Raw genomic sequence first — 13,697 nt, 5'->3', positions numbered from 1 at the left:
TGCTTGAACCAATCCCTTACCAGGGAGCTTCCAAAACATCCCACCCAACGAGGCAAGAATTGTTTTCCGATTGGCCTATTCCCTTTCTACGTTCTATTTCCGGTTCTGAGGCCGCGAGGCTGAGGCGGCAAGTGATTGGCGGACTCTGGTCTGGACGTGCTCCCGGAAGCGGGCCGAGCGGGGTGCCCAGCGCGAAGCGGGCCTGCACCATGGCGGCTCTGCTGGCCGCGAGCCGGTTAGGGGCTGCGCCTGCCGCTGCCCGGAGAGGCCCGCTGGTCTCCTGTCGGAGGTGGGCCGGTGCCCCGGCAGACACCGTGTACGATGTGGTGGTGTCCGGTGGAGGCCTGGTAGGCGCCGCCATGGCCTGTGCCTTGGGTAAGCGCCTCTGCAAGGCCGGTAGTGTGGGGGGGAGGGGCCGTGGAGCTGTGGGGACCCAGGGAGTTCTGGCACCGTTTCCCCAAAGTCTGAGGGTTGCAGATCTTGTGGCCCCTTCCCTTCCCTTGGCCCCAGGGCAAGCGTTTGGTTCTTGGGGGTGCCGAAGGGTCAAAAGTGGGCGGTTCCTTAGGAGTCCTTCCAACCTGTAGGGAAATAGACCTGCTCAGGGTTATTTAGTTATGGGCGAAATTGCAAGCAGTCGCGCATGGTTGCATTCTTCTCCCCTCTTCTTCCCTCCCCTCCTTCCTGTGTTTTAACAGCTTCTTTTAAATATAATTTGCATACCATAAATTTCACCCATTCACCACTATTTTATTCATTGATTGTTTAGAGAGAGAGAAACATGGATTTGTTGTCCCGCTTATTTTTGCATTCATTGGTTGATTCTTGTTTGGATGGGACTGCAACCTTGGTGTATGGGACACTAACACACTGAGCTATGGGCCAGAGTTAAAGTTCACCCATTAAAAGCATGCAATTTAATGTGTGTGTGTGTGTGTGTGTGTGTGTGTACTCAGAATTGTGCAGCCATCACGACAAATTTTAGAACATTTTTATTACCTCCAAAAGAAATCTGAACTCATTAGCAGCCACTGCTCATTTCCTCCCAATCTTAGCTCTAGGCCAGTGATTTTCAATGGTTTTCATCTCATGGCACACATAAACTAATTACTGAAATTCTGTGCACACCAAAATATATATTTTTTGCCGATCTGACAAAAAAATAGGTATAATTTTGACTAATTCACACTTAACAGCTATTGTGTTGGCAGTTGTCATTTTTTAATTGGACAGTCTGAAGGAAAAGAGGTCAGTGCCTCTGACAAGTCAGGGATTGCATGTTTTGAAAATTCCTGCAGCACACTGGTTGCAAATCACTGCTCTCGGCAACCACTCATGTATTTTTCTGACTGTAGATTTGCCTTTACTGGACATTTCCATCTAGGTGAAATCTACTTAGTGTTCTCAAGGTTCATCCAGGCTGTATCATGTGCCAATACTTCATTCCTTTTTATGGTTGAATAATATTCCATCGTGTGGATATAATATGTTTTGTCCATTCATTAAGTGATGGGGATCTAGCCTACAATCCAGGAACATGCCCTTGACTGGAATTGAACCCACAACCTTCAGTCCGGGCTGATGCTCTAACCACTGAGCAAAACTGGCTAGGGTCAAAAGTTTTTGATTTTGATGAAATTGAACTTACTAGTCTTTTACCACTTGTGTTTTTGGTGTTATATCTAAGAAGATTCACTCCTAAGCTTCCTTTTGAGAGTTTTATAGTTTTAGCTCTTTCACTTAAACCTATAATCTACTTTGAGTTAAACTTTTTGTATAAGGTGAGGTTAGAACTTAGCTTTCATGCTTATAGTTTAGGCTGCTTCACTACCCTGTGAGGTAGATATTACTTTCATATCTTATATGAGAAAACTTGCCTGGCAAAGGTTAAGTCAGGACCAGAATCTCAACCAGGCACTAGCAGAATCTGAATTCAAACCCAGGCCACCAAACTCAGAGTACTTTGCTTTTAACAACTGTACAGTGACTTTCAGAAATTAGATTGATTTTTCTGGCCTCACAAAGATCATTAATAGTGTTTGTTGACTTGAGAATTAGAGTGGTTCCTCTCCTAGGACACTGGGGGAAACAATGCTTTGTATAAGCCGATGGGCTTGAGTCTCAAAGTAATTTTAGAAAACAGTTATCAATTATTAAGCACTTGCTATGGATGGGTATATTTTAAAGTATTCTACATACATTTTTATATTTTATATAAAAATATGTGCTGGAACTGCCCGACCATCTCCCCTACCCCTGCTCCTCCAGGAGAGCTTCATCTCACTCTTTTTGTGTGCTGTGTAAGAAATTTGTACCTAAGGAATGAATTATTGCTTCTCTTGGCAATGAAAAAATAAATTCTGATTTTCCTAAAGTGATATAAAAGTTTGCCCTTTTTTTTTAGGATATGATATTCACTTTCATGACAAGAAAATCCTGTTGCTAGAAGCAGGTCCAAAGAAAGTTTTGGAGAAATTGCCAGAAACTTACAGCAACAGGGTCAGCTCCATTTCCCCCGGCTCTGCAACGCTTCTCAGCAGTGAGTAGAACGTCCTCTCGCAGAACCAGTCTCCGCCTCTCTCGGCCTCTCGGCCTCCCGGTGTGCCCAGAGGCAGGGTCAGAGCGTCTGGGCGGAGGGCTCGCTGAGGAGGGTGGGCGAGGGGTGTGGTTGGTAGCCTGGCACGTAGTTTCTGAAATCGTTAACGTGCCAATTCCCCGTCTGAGGAAGACATCCTTGGGACTTGTGGGTCCATCGCGTAGACTTCATTTGTGATGTTGGGTCATTATAAACGTGTGGGACTAAAACTACACGAACTAATTATGAGCAGAGTCCTCTTCATTCCCAGAGTTTGCCCTGTGGGAAGCTAGGGAGCCCGTGTAATAAATGCTTTTGGGGTGAAGATGCATGTGTGCAAACGGAACCAGCTGTCAGCACACTGTCTTTAAGTCCCTCCTCAGACTATCCTGACTAGAACCACCTTACCTAAAAGACTCTCGTATCACTCTCTAGCCCCTTCTGCTGCTTTATTTTTCTTCATAATACTACCAGCTGACATTGTATTATGTATTTGTTTTTTACTACAAATAGTAAGTCAGAATGTTAGCCACAGAAAGGTGGGGACTTGGCCCATTTGGTTTCCACTTTTTGCTCAGCACCTAGAAATGTACTAGTGTCTGTCACATTGTAGGTGCTCTGCAAATACTTCAATGAGTGAATCTCTTCAGTGCCATGGAGATCAACAGAAGGTACTCTTTATCCAGAGTTTGTAACTTCAGTAGGATGGAAAAGAACAGTATGGCTTTGATTTCCTTATTTATTTCCCCTACTTTACAATGTGATTTGACCTGTTGGTCATGAAAGCTGGTCTTTTTTCAGACTGTGTAATCGGAGCTGGGGAGCAGAGGAGCCTAGCTCCCGCCATCAAACGCAGATGTATTTCTCTGTTACGGAGAACACCGAGAACAACTCGAACTTAACAAGACGGAGGGACAGAGCGGGCCCAGGAAGGATGCTCGGGTCTCTACATACTTGCTTCTTTTGTAGGTTTCGGAGCCTGGGACCACATCTGCAACATGAGATACAGAGCCTTTCGGCGAATGCAGGTGCTCCCTTTGTCACTCTTGGCAGGATACCTTGGTCTGTCTTGTGCTAAGATAGTGGAGTCCACATTCAGGTCCACTCTCAGTCTAAGAACGTGGGGGAAAGCATTCCCCAGAATTTTCTTCTCGCCTGATGTCCTGCCAGCGGGGTTGACAGTCTGTGGTTGCTCTGCTCTGTCATTGGGAAAGCAGTGCTCGGGTTCGGGTTGGAGTGAAGTTCCTTTTCCTCGGGCTGTGACACAGACTCTCCCTTTGTGCTGCCAGGTGTGGGACGCCTGCTCCGAGGCCCTGATCATGTTCGACAAGGACAACCTGGACGCCATGGGCTACATAGTGGAGAATGACGTCATCATGCACGCGCTCACGAAGCAGCTGGAGGCCGTGTCAGGTGAGCTCCCGCCTCTCCATCGTCCTGTCATCCTCTGGAAGGTGAATCTCTTCTGGAAGGATCCCTTTTACAGGTACTGAATGTGCACCATAAACAAACATTCTGCTACTTAGCTCAGGGTTTTTCTTGTTTTTCTTTTACAGCTTTATTCAGGTATCATTTACATACCAAAAAATTTACCCATTATAAGTGTACAATTCTGTGATTTTTATTATTTAGAGAGTTATGCCACCATCATCACACAATTTTAGAATATTTCCATTACCTCAGAGAAAACCTGGAGCTCATTTATAATATTCCCCAATCTGACCCCCAGCCCCTGGCACCACTAGTCAGTCTACTTTCTGTCTTTTGGGATTTGCTTGTTTTGGACATTTCATAGAGTTAGACTCACAAATATGTATTCTTTGGTGTCTGACTCTCCCATTGAATGTATTTTTGAGATGTGTTCATGTGGTAGCATGTATCAGTGCTTTATTCTTTTTTATTGCCAATTGCATTTCCTCGTATGTGCCCTAACCAGGGATCAGACGCATAACCTTGGCATATTAGGAGGATACTCTAACCAACTGAGCTAATTGGCCTGGGCTCCTATCCCTTTTTTAAAAAAAATTATAGCCATCCTTGTGACGATGGAATAGTATCTCATTATAGTTTGGATCATATTTCCCTGATGACTGAGTGTCTTTTCATGTGCTTTTTGGTCATTTGTTTGTCTTTGGAGAAGGGTGTTTTCAGAATCTTTTGCCCATTTAAAAACCGGATTATTTGTCTTTTTGTGAGTTATGGGGTTCTTTTTTTTTTTTTTTTTTAAATTAAAAAAAATGATTTCAGAGAGAAAGAGAGAGCTAGAAACATCAATGATGAGAACCATTGATTGGCTGCCACCTGCACACTCCCCATTGGGGATCGAGCCTGCAACCCTGGCATGTGCCCTGATCAAGAATCCACTGTGACCTCCTGGGTCATAGGTTGACTGTCAACCCCTGAGCTATATCGGCCAGGCCAAAGTCCTTTATGTATTCTGGATATAAATTCCTTGTTCAATATATGATTTGCAAATATTTCAGGGTTATTCTAGAGAGAGAAAATTGGAAGCAACCTTAAATGCTTTTGATATGGGTACATAGTTCACCCATGTAAAGAGCTTCTGTGCATCTTTTAAAGATAATTTAGACCTAATATTTACTAACTTAGAACCATGTCCCACAGTCTATTGGAGAAAAATACTACATGATTCCATTAGTGTGTGTGAGGCTGTGCACCACATGTCCCTGTATAAGAAACTGTTGGGTCAGCTCTATGACAAAGCTTTAACTGTAGCTGTCTCTGGGTGGTATGATTTGCCCCCCCCCCCCCCCAAACTTTTCTTTATTCAGACTTTTACAATGAGCATATCTTTTTTCTGGTCAGGAAGTAAAACGGTTTCCAGGGGGAAGAAAATGTTATGAAATCTGGAAGTTTGAGCCATGGTATTTCCATGGTTTCCTCTGAAAGCACACATGGGCTCATTGAAGCGTAGAGTGAACTGGAAGAGCAGGAGGGGACGAGTGCCTGCTGCAGGCTGATAATTCACTGAGAGATTAATTTTTTTACACTGATTCATCCCTGAGGATTCTGTTGTTTATCAGCTCTCAGACAATAGCACCAGTCACATGAGTTTTTTTTAGATCTTACTTATCTTGTTTAGGAGTAAAGGACAGGAGACAGCTGTCCTGGACCTTGCTTTAGGTTGTTATGGCTTTCCCTCAGCCTGTGTGGGCTGTCTTTTTCATGTTTTGTGTTCTCTCTTCTGACCTCCCTAGACCGAGTGACTGTTCTGTACCGGAGCAAAGCCGTCGGCTATACCTGGCCTTTTCCCGTTTCCATGGCAGACTCCAGCCCTTGGGTTCATATTACCCTAGGTGATGGCAGCACCCTCCAGACCAAATTGTTGGTAGTTGAAGATTCTTATTTTGCAGGGGTCTTGCATATTCACATGTTAGCCTCAATTCTAGGGCCTCTAGTTTTTCATCTAAGCTACAGTTGATATTAATTTTAGGTTAAGCTTTTGGTTATAAGCACCAGTACCCAGTAAGCCAGCTCAAGTTAAGATGGTCTCATTGTAAATCCTATGCAGGACCAAATCTCCTGGACCATCTTAGGTTCTGAAGTTAGGACAGCTGGCCTCACAGAGACAGGAACCAGAGTATCAGAAACTGAGGCTGTTCTTTCCCTCCCAGGAGTCCTGTAAGTCCTCTGCTCATCAGCTTTCCCTTTCCACGGCAGCCATCCCTCATCTTACATCAGGACTGTTCAGCTCTAGTGCCTGCCTATTGCTTTCTAGTCCAAATAGCAGGGGAATTTGGCTGAGTTTAACCTGTGGCTGGCACCTCGTGGGTCAGATGTCCAGCTTTGGTCCGTTAGCTGAGGCCAGCGTCACATATGTAGAGCCACCCCTTTAGAGGCTGTGAGTGAGCAGGCATGATAAAAAGTTGTCTGCCATAGATGGGCTTGCCAGCAGTTAGAACTAGAGAAATTTTTAAGCGGCAGAGACAAACTTCTGGGGCAGTTTCATTTACTAAAAGATTGTAAGACTTAGCAGGCTCTTGTCTCTGTGCAGATCGGTGCAGATGGTCACAACTCAGGAGTACGGCAAGCTGCTGGAATCCAGAATGTCAGCTGGGACTATGACCAGTCTGCTGTTGTGGCTACTCTGCATTTATCAGAGGTAAGATCCTGAGCCCAGCCCTGGCCAGTGTGGTTCAGTTGGTTGGAACACTGTCCTGTATACCGAAAGAGGGCAGGTTCGATTCTGGTCAGGGTGCAGGCCTAGGTTGTGGGTTTGATTCCCAGTTGGGGCACATATAAGAGGCAACCGATTGATGTTTCTTTCTCACATCGACGTTTTTCAGTCTCTCCCTTCTTCTCCCTCTAAAATCAATAAACATATCTCAGGTGAGGATTAAAGAAAAATAAGACCCTGGAGACCCTGCTGGTGTTGAATATGTGTACTTCCCACAGCTGTTCTCCTTTCTATGGCAGGTCACAGAAAACAATGTGGCTTGGCAGAGATTTCTTCCCTCTGGGCCCATCGCTCTGCTCCCGGTAAGAACTCTGTCTGGGTAGTCCAGCCTCCCTCTTTTAGGACTTCATTTTCTCTCAGCCATTTTCAGGTGAAATATCTCCAGGCTAGCTTCATTTCTCCTTCATATCTTTATGCTCGATAGTGCCCAAGAACAGAAGTTGTAGCTCTCAGTATTGATGGTGTTCTTTTGTGACAGCTCTCAGACACCTTGAGTTCCTTGGTGTGGTCCACATCCCATGAGCATGCAGCAGAGCTGGTGAGCATGGATGAGGAGAACTTTGTGGATGCCATTAACTCTGCCTTTGTGAGTATCAGCCTGCCTGCCTGATGAGGTGTCGCAGGGGTAGATACAGAAAGGCAGTTCTGAGTAGGAAAAAGAACTAATCAACCAGCTGCCCTTCTGTAACTGAAAGGCTTGGTCTGGATGATGTGGAGGAGGCATTCAGGGAAATCCAAACAATAGGGCTGCTGCTGTGCTGATTGAAACAGCTGCCGGGGTGGAAGTTAGCGTTGGCCTCTTTTGAAGCTGTAATTCTTAGGTAATCTTGAGCGGAGCTGCTGGGTCCCAGGAACCTGAACCTTCGAAGCCTAATTCATCAGAATGTTTGGAGAGGGGAGCACATTTCAGTGGGGGGTCTTAAAAGTTTAGACCAGAGGTGGGGAATGTCCGGCCCATGGGCCATGTAAGGCTTTCAAAATCATTTGGTCTGGCCCTGCCGAAGAATTAGGGGTAAATTAATTAATGTTTGACCAGATATACCAGGCTAATTTCTAAATTGATGAATTTTGTATGGTCCTTGAATGATGTTATAAATATCCAAATGGCCCTTGGCAGAAAAAAGGTTCCCCACCCTTGCTTTAGACAGACATGGGTTCAATACTGGTATTAACTGTAAATCTCCTTAAAAATGGAAATACCAACCTTTCAGGGATTATTAATAATAAAAGTCCAAAGACAAGAGACTTTATGCAAAATACTTGCAGCATACCTCATACATTATAGGTGCTCAAATAGTAATGATTCTGGAGTAATATGGCTTTTAGATAATAGGGCACAATATTTCTGAACGTTAAATGCTACATCTATCTAAATTCACTAATACGACAATTGGTAACATTTATTGAGCACTTACTATGTACCGGTGTAGGTGAAGAGTTTTACCTGTATGTATGTATTTAAATCAGTGACTCTTTGAGGTAGGTACTGTTAACATGCTCATTAGGAGATAGGTAACTTTCCCAAGATCCTACCTCTTGTGCAAAGCTGGGATCTGACATGAGGCTCTCCCTCAAGCCTGTGGTTTTAACTACCAAACTCCGCTACCTCACTAATAATTCACACCAAGAACTTAAGCTTTGCTGCTCTATAGTAGCAACAGTAAAAGGAACTAAACATACTGAAGCGGCTTCCGAGATAACTGCTATCTCCCCCTCCCCGTCTGCCTCCCTCCCAGCCATTTAGCATATACCGTGTTTCCCCGAAAATAAGACATCCTCCGAAAATAAGACTTAGCGCATGGAAAGATAAGACATCCCCTGAAAATAAGACCTAGCGCATCTTTGGGAGAAAAAATTAATATAAGACACTGTCTTATTTTCGGGGAAATGGTATTCCTGGCACAGGCCTCTGTAGGACATTCATTTAGCAACTAGAGGCCTGGTGCACAACTGGAGGCCTCCCCCCTCAGCCTGGCCTGCACCCTCTTGTAGCCCAGGACCTCTGACTCCTTATCACCCACCTGCTCACTGCTTCTTACCACTTGGCTTGCTGCTCCGCAGTGCTGCCATGGAGGCAGGAGAGACTCTCACCACTGCTGTGCTCACCAGCCATGAGCCTGGCTTCTGGCTGAGCAGTGCTCCTGCTGTGGGAGAGCACTGACCACAGGAGGCAGCTCCTGAGTTGACCATCTGCCCCCTGGTGGTCAAAGCACATCATAACAATTGGCCATTCAGTTCTGCTGTAACAGTTGCTTAGGCTTTTATTATATGGATAATTACAAGCGCCTTCTATGTAGAAGGATCTGGTGATAGACAAATGAGACACAGTCCCTGCTTTTAGGCAGCTCATAGTCACGTGAAGAGAAAGGTACATAAGTGACAATTTCAGAACAGTGGTAGAAGTATGCATAGGATGCTCTGGGAGCATAGAGGTGAGCACACACAGGCGAGTTTGGAGAAAGGTTTATAAAAAGAGCTGACAGCCTCAGGGTGCTCTGAGGTGAGGTCCTGGTGAAGTCTCAGTGGGAGGACATTCTAAGCAGAGGGGAGTGTCAGAAGCAAGAGGATGTTGTAGAATGAGCTAGTGTGGCTGGTGCAGGTTATTGAAGTTAGAGACTAGTAAAAGATCAAGGTCAGAGGTAGGCAGGGGCAGCTGAGCAATTTGGCTTGATCCTACAAGCTGGAATCTGTTTTACCTTTATTGGATGGACTTGTCACTTGGGGTCTAGATTGTTTTAGGCATGTTAGGTACCATTGCCTTTGGCTTTTGTTATAAAAAGTTTCCTTGTTGAATTTTTAATGCCCTGCTAGTCACTGATGAAATTCCACTTTCGTTTTGTGGCTGATGCTTCTCAGTGGAGTGATGCTAACCACACAGACTTTGTTGACTCGGCCAGCACCGTGCTGCACCAGGCTGTTGCCTTTCTGAAGCCCACTAAGGTCTCGGCTCGCCAGCTGCCGCCAAGCGTAGCCAAGGTGGACGCCAAGAGCCGAGTGCTGTTTCCTCTCGGGCTGGGACATGCTGCTGAGTACGTCCGGCCTCGGCTGGCGCTCATCGGGTAAGATAACGGCCGAGCAGAGCTCCTCCCTTCTCTCTCTGCTGCTGGAGGCCACACCTCAACTCTGCTTCGTCTGCAGGGATGCAGCCCACAGAGTTCATCCCCTGGCAGGACAAGGTGTCAACATGGGCTTTGGGGATATCTCCAGCTTGGTCCATCACCTCAGAACTGCAGCCTTCGATGGGAAAGACTTAGGTAAGGATTCTGGAACCTTAAGGAAAATCAGGACCCTGAAAGCCCCTCAGTAGCTAGATGTGATGGACATGTGTGTGTGCTTTTCTAGGAGAGAAAACTTCACTATGGGATTAGGGCATAACTTTCCTTTTTCCTCCAGGCTCCATGAGCCACCTCACAGGCTATGAGACAGACCGACAACGTCACAACACTGCTCTCCTGGCTGCTACTGACCTGCTGAAAAGGCTCTACTCCACCAGTGCTACCCCTCTCGTGCTGCTCAGGACGTGGGGCTTGCAGGCCACAAACGCAGTGTCTCCACTCAAAGTAAGAGGTCGCTCACGGCTCTCTGAAGAGTCTTGGTCACTGAGGAGTGACTTTCCAATGATTTAGTTCATTTGAATTAATTTTCTTGGCTGTAAAATTACCCTTTTAATCTTCCCCAGTGATAATGAACAAAAAAGACTGTGCTGGGCTTGGGTGCTAGGGCCTATCTAGGAAGAAATTTAATACAGTATAAGGAAGGGTTAAAGTAGCATATAGGGGCTTTCAAAGATAAAGATGCTTCAGCTCCTTTTGCTGCTTGGTCAGCTTTTTCTACTGAGGAATGTCCATTTAAAGGCACTTTGGAGGGACTCTTGTGAAGAATGTCTATCTGGGACTTTTGCTGAGTTTTTGCTTTAATCACTTTGGATACTTGAAAGCATTTTCTTCACCCGCCCTCACAGTTTCAGAGAATCACTCACTTTGTTTCATTTCTCTTTAGGAACAGATTATGGCCTTTGCAAGCAAATGAATGTCCTCTTCTGCAGATTATATTGAAGAAAAATAAACATCTTTTCCCAAGGCCATCATACAGTTTCGAGATTTAATAAATTGACTTTGTGTTAACATTCTCTACTTTATTTTTCTCCTTTATTTAAGAGGTTTGTGGAACCCAAACAATGAGTGATAACTTGCTGGGAGGAAGGGTATATAAACCAAGCCAAGAAAAACCCGAAAGGAAGACTATTATGATTTTTGTTGAAAAAAAAGAATTTTTTATTACTAAAACAAATCATTAAGGTGCTATCTCATTTATTTTCACTTGTTAACGATCCTTTCTAAAGATAAGCTCTATAGGTTTTTTTTTAAAAATGCTGGTCATAAATTTATACAATTATCTTTTGATAAAGAAGAATTAGAAATATTCAATTGATGCGTTTTTGTTCAAATTACTGTTTTAAAATTAAAAATAAATTGCTTTAACCTTTGTTGTAGGTGCACTGGACTTTCTAAAAAGAAAACCAAATCTTGTTCATTATTACTTCCTTATCACAGCACCGGATTTCCATTTTATTTATGGTTCCTCTCTGGAACCATTTCTGTCCAGTGACAAAACAATAAATAGTTTCATTGCACAGGTTTGAAAACTTCAGGAGCCAGGTCAAAGGGATAATCTGATTACTTAGCAGCAGACTTTGTCATATTTGGTTGCAGACTGGTGGCTGATGGGTGTAGGGGTCTTTGAAGTGGGTATTTGAAGAACTCACTTCACAGTACAGAGATGACTCTTGAAGAGATTTGGGAACCCATTAGATTTGTATACTGCAGAGAAAATTTTGCCCAAAAGTCTGATTTGATGATGAAATGAGAAGAAATAGTCTGCTTTTGAACCAAGCTAAACTATTCTTAGTTTAGGTTAGCTTAGTTATTGAAGGAATGAAAAATATGTTTTAATAGGGGAGCTTTTCAGACAAATGTACAAAATTTATAAGATACTAGAGTAAAAAGTGATAGTTTCACAAATGTTCCTGGACTCTCTGGAAAGATGTGCCCAGAATGAAAGTGGCAACTAATGTGTAAGTTGTAAGACTACTAGCAGAGTCTAGAAAGATCCACACTGAACGGGAGGGGAAAAGGTCATCTTTTACAAAAACGGGAAAGGTAGCCCGGGAAAGGAGAACATGGACTCTCCAAAAGTATGCAAATAAAATCAGGCAAAATGGGAAGAATTTTAAGGCACATCTTGCAAAGCCCTCCGTAACCCACAGAGGATGTTCTTCATATGATGATGTTAATGCACAACATCCACTATGTGCCAGGTCAGGTCCTAAGTATTTAAAAATGTAAACACATTTATAGAAAATAAACTTAACCAACAATATTAGACACTATAGGATTCCTCAATAAGAAGCCCAAAAGGTACAACAAGGGGCAGAAAATCAATTTTTTTCTAAGAAATAAAAATTCTTATTCCATATTGCTCCTAACATGGATAAACTTGTTAATTCTCTCTAGATGTTCTAATCAAGATTATCAGAATTTAGGTAGACACATCTCAAGAGTTCTGGAGGTACCTGGGATGACCGAAGAAGTCTGAACAGCTTCTGTCCATAAGAAAATCTTCAGAGACAAGCTAGGACAAAGACCAGGGAATCTTGCCTCTCTCGACCGTCAAACTGGCGGAGTCTTTAGTGAACACAGCTTACCTCTTGGGAATTGTATGGAACAACATTTAGTGTATGACTGTGTGACACAATGGTAAGGGGTCTAGAAGCCAAGTGTCCTATTAAAGAAGAGACCACAAAGGACTTGCAAGGAATTTCCTTCAGGAGATGGAGAGGCTATGGAAGGAGGGATGAGAGATGGAAAAGCTATGGAAGGAGGGATGAGAAATGGAAAAGCTATGGAAGGAGGGACGAGAGATGGAAAGGCTATGGAAGGAGGGACGAGAGAAGACCACTGAGAGGAGAGACTGCAGCTCCACATACGGGATTTTTAACATCAGTGCTGTCCCAAATGCAATGAGCTGTCTCAAAACATGCATAACCAGAAGCAAAATACAGCTACTTAGAAATGTTAAGGGGATTCTGCAAGTTAGAAGACTGGATTATATCTTTGGGCTGTTTCCAAATCTAAAGATTCTATTATATATTAGCATTTTTGAGGAAGACGATGGGTATCAAGGCGACCTTGGTATAATAAAAGTCAGTGTGAAAAATCTGAAGAAATTCCACAATGAAATTAAAAAACAAAACAAAAAACCACACACACTAAAATGTGGGGAATAAAGAAAAAAATTGGCTAGTTACTTGCACATCGGATGTTAACCACTTATTGACTCGGTGGAATAATTTTAAAAAAGGAAGTAGTGTGAGGGCCAGGAGCTTAACATTTTTTTGTGAGAGAGCCGAAAGAAAGTCCATTGTGATAGCTACAAGTGAGGAAGATACAAACTGCTAGAAAGAAGCTGGAGGTAAAGAGCCAAGGTCAAAGAGCCAGTCCTTCAGCCCAAGGGCACTGAGTGGGCCGACAAGAAGCAGGCGATAGTCCTATGGGAAAGAACAAGATAATGAAGGGCTCAGAGCATTCCAACACAAAAAAAGAATCCATAGTATGAGGGCCAAAATGGCCAATGAAATAAAATGTTAGCTTATCATGGAGAAGGGTATCAGAAACCCTGGAACTAGACAATTTAGGAGATGGCAGCTAAAATGATCAGGGGCCAAGTAGAGGAGACATTATAAACAGAACAAAAGGGCAAACTGAAAGGAGCTATGGCCAAAATCTAGATCCTCCAATAGTAGGATAGGGATGTGCTTCTCAGAAATACAAAGAAGTAAGTTTAGGATGACAAACTAAACAGAGCCTAGAACAGGGGTCTTCAAACTACAGCCCGCGGGCCACATGCAGCCCCCAGGAGAGTCTGATC

The 13,697-nt window shown here is 43.8% G+C and overlaps 2 protein-coding genes across 9 annotated transcripts in view; one reads left to right on the top strand and one right to left on the bottom strand.

Moving 5' to 3' along the window:
* Positions 1-127: 127 nt before the first annotated feature.
* Positions 128-10,903, top strand: COQ6 (coenzyme Q6, monooxygenase). The gene is made up of 12 exons (XM_084893286.1): positions 128-375; positions 2,402-2,536; positions 3,542-3,600; positions 3,862-3,985; positions 5,791-5,921; positions 6,588-6,695; positions 7,010-7,072; positions 7,249-7,356; positions 9,627-9,829; positions 9,909-10,024; positions 10,164-10,330; positions 10,770-10,903. Exons 1-12 carry the CDS (start codon positions 210-212, stop codon positions 10,797-10,799), a joined length of 1,410 nt encoding a protein of 469 aa, XP_084749412.1. The 5' UTR covers positions 128-209; the 3' UTR covers positions 10,800-10,903.
* A 130-nt stretch (positions 10,904-11,033) lies between these two features.
* The window catches only part of ENTPD5 (ectonucleoside triphosphate diphosphohydrolase 5 (inactive)), a 37,545-nt gene continuing 34,881 nt past the window's right edge, over positions 11,034-13,697 (bottom strand). For all 8 annotated transcript variants that reach the window (XM_084893464.1, XM_084893457.1, XM_084893463.1 and 5 more), the window contains one exon: positions 11,034-13,634. The gene's annotated coding sequence lies outside the window, so the exon portion shown is untranslated. The remainder of the gene's footprint in view (positions 13,635-13,697) is intronic.

This window comes from Pipistrellus hanaki (assembly GCF_964339955.1).
Source record: "Pipistrellus hanaki genome assembly, chromosome: 1".
Classification (NCBI taxonomy): Eukaryota; Metazoa; Chordata; class Mammalia; order Chiroptera; family Vespertilionidae; genus Pipistrellus; species Pipistrellus hanaki.
The sequence above is the reverse complement of the archived record's forward strand: the minus strand, read 5'-3'. Positions and strand labels throughout refer to the sequence as shown.

Excerpts from the sequence above, each read along its gene's own strand:
- COQ6 (XM_084893286.1), top strand. The coding sequence starts at position 210 with ATGGCGGCTCTGCTGGCCGCGAGCCGGTTAGGGGCTGCGCCTGCCGCT. Across the intron at positions 5,922-6,587 it reads CCCTCCAGACCAAATTGTTG|ATCGGTGCAGATGGTCACAA; the intron begins GTAGTTGAAGAT and ends GTCTCTGTGCAG. Across the intron at positions 7,357-9,626 it reads ATGCCATTAACTCTGCCTTT|TGGAGTGATGCTAACCACAC; the intron begins GTGAGTATCAGC and ends GATGCTTCTCAG.